The sequence below is a fragment of the Crinia signifera genome, chromosome 3 (genome assembly GCF_055691185.1).
Source record: "Crinia signifera chromosome 3, ASM5569118v1, whole genome shotgun sequence".
NCBI classification, from domain to species: domain Eukaryota; kingdom Metazoa; phylum Chordata; class Amphibia; order Anura; family Myobatrachidae; genus Crinia; species Crinia signifera.
Window position 1 is genome coordinate 114,396,598 of NC_139219.1, and position 4,266 is coordinate 114,400,863.

At 42.8% G+C, this 4,266-nt stretch overlaps 1 protein-coding gene across 1 annotated transcript; it reads right to left on the minus strand.

The window, feature by feature from the left end:
• Positions 1 to 1,050: 1,050 nt before the first annotated feature.
• Positions 1,051 to 4,061, minus strand: LOC146062553 (uncharacterized). Its single transcript, XM_083174662.1, has 3 exons — positions 4,006 to 4,061; positions 2,027 to 2,451; positions 1,051 to 1,953 (listed from the first exon to the last, which is right to left on the minus strand). Exons 1-3 carry the CDS (start codon positions 4,037 to 4,039, stop codon positions 1,393 to 1,395), a joined length of 1,020 nt encoding a protein of 339 aa, XP_083030788.1. The 5' UTR covers positions 4,040 to 4,061; the 3' UTR covers positions 1,051 to 1,392.
• Between the last annotated feature and the right edge of the window lie 205 nt (positions 4,062 to 4,266).

Below are 4,266 nucleotides of genomic sequence, written 5' to 3' on the forward strand. Positions count from 1 at the left end.
GTTTGAATTTGAGATTGCCGCTTTAAAAAAAAAAAAAAGAGATTTCTCACCAAATCTCTCTTTCTGAATCTCTCATCCTATAAAATCTCACCCTACGTTACAAAAGTTGCATTAAGCAGACCTCCAAATGATCAGTAATGATGTCACACCATGAAATGAATGTATTTGTAAAGTGTCTTCTATTACCTCTCAAATGCTATGGAATCACTTCTACATAACTTAGAAATGTCCGTTTCAAAATGCACTTATTACCATGATTTCTGCTGTATGAAAAGGTTAACAAGTACATTCTGAAAGGTCCAGAGTGATTTCACCATTTCCAAAATTTTTAAATTTTGGAAGTTTGAAATCAAATTGTACTGCAGTCCCTTTCAAATTGCATGACAGCCACCATATAACATATGGTGTGTACACACGGGAGCAATATTAGGTGAAATCGCTGGGAATATGGTCGCTGAGCGACCATATTGCCAGTGATAAATCGCCAGCTGCGCGCTCCCGTGTGCACTCCCTGCTGGTTGCTGGTCGCTGGAGCATGCTCCTGCGACCAGCGGCTTTCCCCGGCAATCACTGTGCCGGGAGGTCAGCGCAGCCCAGTGCCGCTGCTCCCTCCCTCCTCCCTTCACGGAGGTCAGCGCCGGGGAGATCAGCATTGATCTCCCCAGCCCTGTGCCGCTGCTCCCTCCTTCCTCCCTTCAAAGTGACAGCAGCAGCGTCTGCTGCTGCTGCACTCCCCCTCCGTCCCGTAGCAGTGTCTCCTTTTCATCGCTGATGAAAAGGAAACACTGAGCAATATGATTGCTGCCAATATATTGCTAGCAATATATCGCTAGCAATCATATTGCACCGTGTGTACACAGCAATACTGTACCTGTGAAAGCATTGTTACAAACATAACATTAATCTTTGAGAAAACAATAACTAAACATTAATGAAAACACAACACAAGTATGTTAAATTTAAATTTTTACTTTAGATACAAAAAATAAATATCAAATATGACATTAATATGTGGCATACTGGACTGGATTCACAAGTCATATAGGAGCCACAAATGTGTCCGAAGCAAGGATTAAAACCATATACAATGTCAAGCAGAACAATGCATATGTGAACCTTGTCAACAAGAGTGTAAGGAGACAAAAAGACAATGCATCAGTGATAACGGTACAATAATAAATCTCCAACATGCAACCAGCATTCTGTCAAGAAGTACAAGAATGCATTGAAATCGATGCAACAGGTGGCCAGGTGGAATATGGTCTACAACCCGAACGTGTGGGACCGTAGACCACCTCAAATTCACAATAGAACAGCTAACAAAGACAACCACATGAACAATTTTTTAAACATAAAATAAACGAACTTTTTAGACCGACGTAAAATTTAGAGCTACATATTTTGCAACCTATATTCATCCTGTGGAGTCATTTCGGACTCCAGGAGCTTTGAAAATGCCCCACCGGATGAACTAGCTTGCATGGGGGGATTGGACATGTGGGCACCCGGCGCATAAGTATGGGAAGGCTGATGACTTCCCGGCGCATACAAGTAGGGTCGGGGATGGTGAAATGTGGGTTGAGGCATAACTGCTGGATGAGGGGTGGTTGACGGAAGCACTGCACATGTTTCGGTCAATTTCTTGCCCGTCGCATAGTGCAGTGCATCCGCCACCAATTTTTTAAAAAGCCGCTTTTGATCCTCATCCAAGCTTTTAACCTCGGTGCCAATGTATTGCCCGTACACCGCATCCGGATTCGACTGGGAACTAAGAAATGCATCAGCCCGCATAAAAAATTGTTCATGGCTGGGCTGCACCGGGGCGGACTTCTTGGGGGCCTTCCTCCTTCTAAGAAGAGGAGTAGGGCATGGCTCCTCCACGTCCGCTGTATCCTGTTGGGGATCCCGGTGCACGGAAGATGTCAAATCCTCGCCCAGCTCCGGACACAATGCCTGTGAAAAAAAGAAAACAATGAAATATATTGCACGCTAGAATTTTTTTTTTGTCAAAATTAAATATACTCACTAGATCAGGACTCCTTGTCTCTTCAACCTCCACACTGGCAGGTGAAGGCTGAAGAGGAGACACTGCTCTAGCACTGCTCACGGATGTTGTCTTCGCCGGCTGTTCTACAGTGAATTTAAGGAGGTCATAATACCACAACGACGGGTTGTAGACCTCATCCGCCCCGGCACCTGATTGCATCGATTCCAAATGCTTCTTGTACTCCTTGAGGAACACTGTTCGCATGTTGGAGATTTTCTTCTTGACCAATTTCACTGATGCATCGCTGTTTGTCTCCTTACAGTAGTTGACAAGGTCCTCATAAGCAATGCTCCGCTTGACATTGTTTGAATAGTCCTTGCTTCGGACACGCCACAGACATTCGTGGCTCCTATACAAGTTAATAAATCCAGTCCAGTATGCGCTGTGGTCATCAGCACCACTATCTGTAAGTAAAAATGAAGACATATTTGTTAATTGAAATGAAGAATTACATCTTTAAAATACATATAAAATACTACACAGTAATTCCTTTTTATAACATGTATAAATTAAAGAAGAACATTTGCCTGTACAGTTGTTGCTGAATTAAAACATCCTACGGTACTTATGTAATATCTGGACTCCCGTTTTTCTTAGGATACCGCGTCCCCTCGCGGGGCTCGCTGCGCTCACCACGCTTCGGCCACGGTGGCTTGCAGCGCTCACCACACTATATAAAATCAACACCATGCGTGTTTGGATAGTAGGGCTCTGAAAAAATGGGGTGCATTTAACATGGGAGTCCAGATAATACATAAGTACCCATCCTACAGATCAAGAGCTATTATTTAAGCAAAATTAGTTCTGGAAGTGTAGACGGGGCAGAAGTGGTCGCCAATGTGAGTGGAGCTATCAAAGGTGCAGGGTTTCAATTGCTGCATACATTTTTAAGTCAATCACAAAGGCACCAGCAGTGCCAGATGTAATCAAAACGCCACCAGTAATGGCCAAAACACAATGGGCGGCATTCAATGAGGCTGATTCGCCAGGTTTTTATGGCGATTTTGTGCTGTAAGGCGAAGTTCTGACAAAAACGTTGAATCACCCTATTCAATGACCAGATGGCAAATACATTTCAAGGTTTTTTTCGCCATGATTCAGAGAGTAGCAATCGCTATCTTTTTATGGTGAAGTGGAATATGAACTTTTTAAATAAAGTGTTTGGTGTTTTACAATTGGTTCAAAGAACAAATTTGTTTGGATGATAGCGCAACCCCCTTAAAAAGATGTGATGGACACAATAAACATTTAGAGATTTATTGTGTCAAAAATGTGACAGAATAGTAAGCTAAAAAAGCACATAGAACAATAATTACAAATGGTCCAAGGGCAGCTTTCAGTTTTCTTAAAGGTTACACCAGGCAAATAAATGAAGACTCTCTCTCACCATGAAATGAGGTTGCGGTGGGCTATACTCCCATGTGAAGTCCTGCGGCCACACCGCAGATGGCTTACTGTAGAAAAGTCCATAGGTAATGTGCTGGTGCGTCAATAAAAAGTGTCTGGTCGTTTTTAAAGTGCAAGGTGGCAGTGCAATGTGATGGGCAGTCTGTATCCAGAAAAGCTGCTTTTTCACATTGAATACCGCCCAATGTTCTTCTGCAGTACCACATAAACATTGGCCCCAGCAAGTGGGGCAAGTTTGAAAATAGACATGTTTAAGAGCTGCTGAATGTTACAAAATGCAGAAATAAATAAATGCATCAACATGCAACACCCAGCAACATTTGCAGGCTGTGTCATTGCGAGGGGGAGACAGGTGGTCAGACAGGCTGGGGTTTGTTGGTCTTGCAAGGCTGCGAATTGGCGGCCTTGCAAATCCAACAGAATAACCCCCATTGTGCACAAATGCATCGAAAAACATGTGTACATTAAAGGCAAAAGACAGGAAGCATAATACAATTTTCAAAACACATTCATTTTTAAAAATTAAAATGTTAGACTTCATCAAAAATTACCAATGGCTGCTACACGTGAGGATGTTGATGCCATTATTTTTCGAATCTGATCGACAAATAGCTCTGGAAAACATAAAAATATTACGATAAATACACATCCTTTCAAACGATTGCATTTCTGTATAACAAAAAGGTATAGCGTAACAAGGCAACGTTTCAAAATGCATGCCCTGCTACCTTTGTACATGTGTGGCAGGGAAAACACACAGCCATGTGGCTAAGGTTACATACAGATGGGGCAGGTCTCATCTTGGCAGGGGA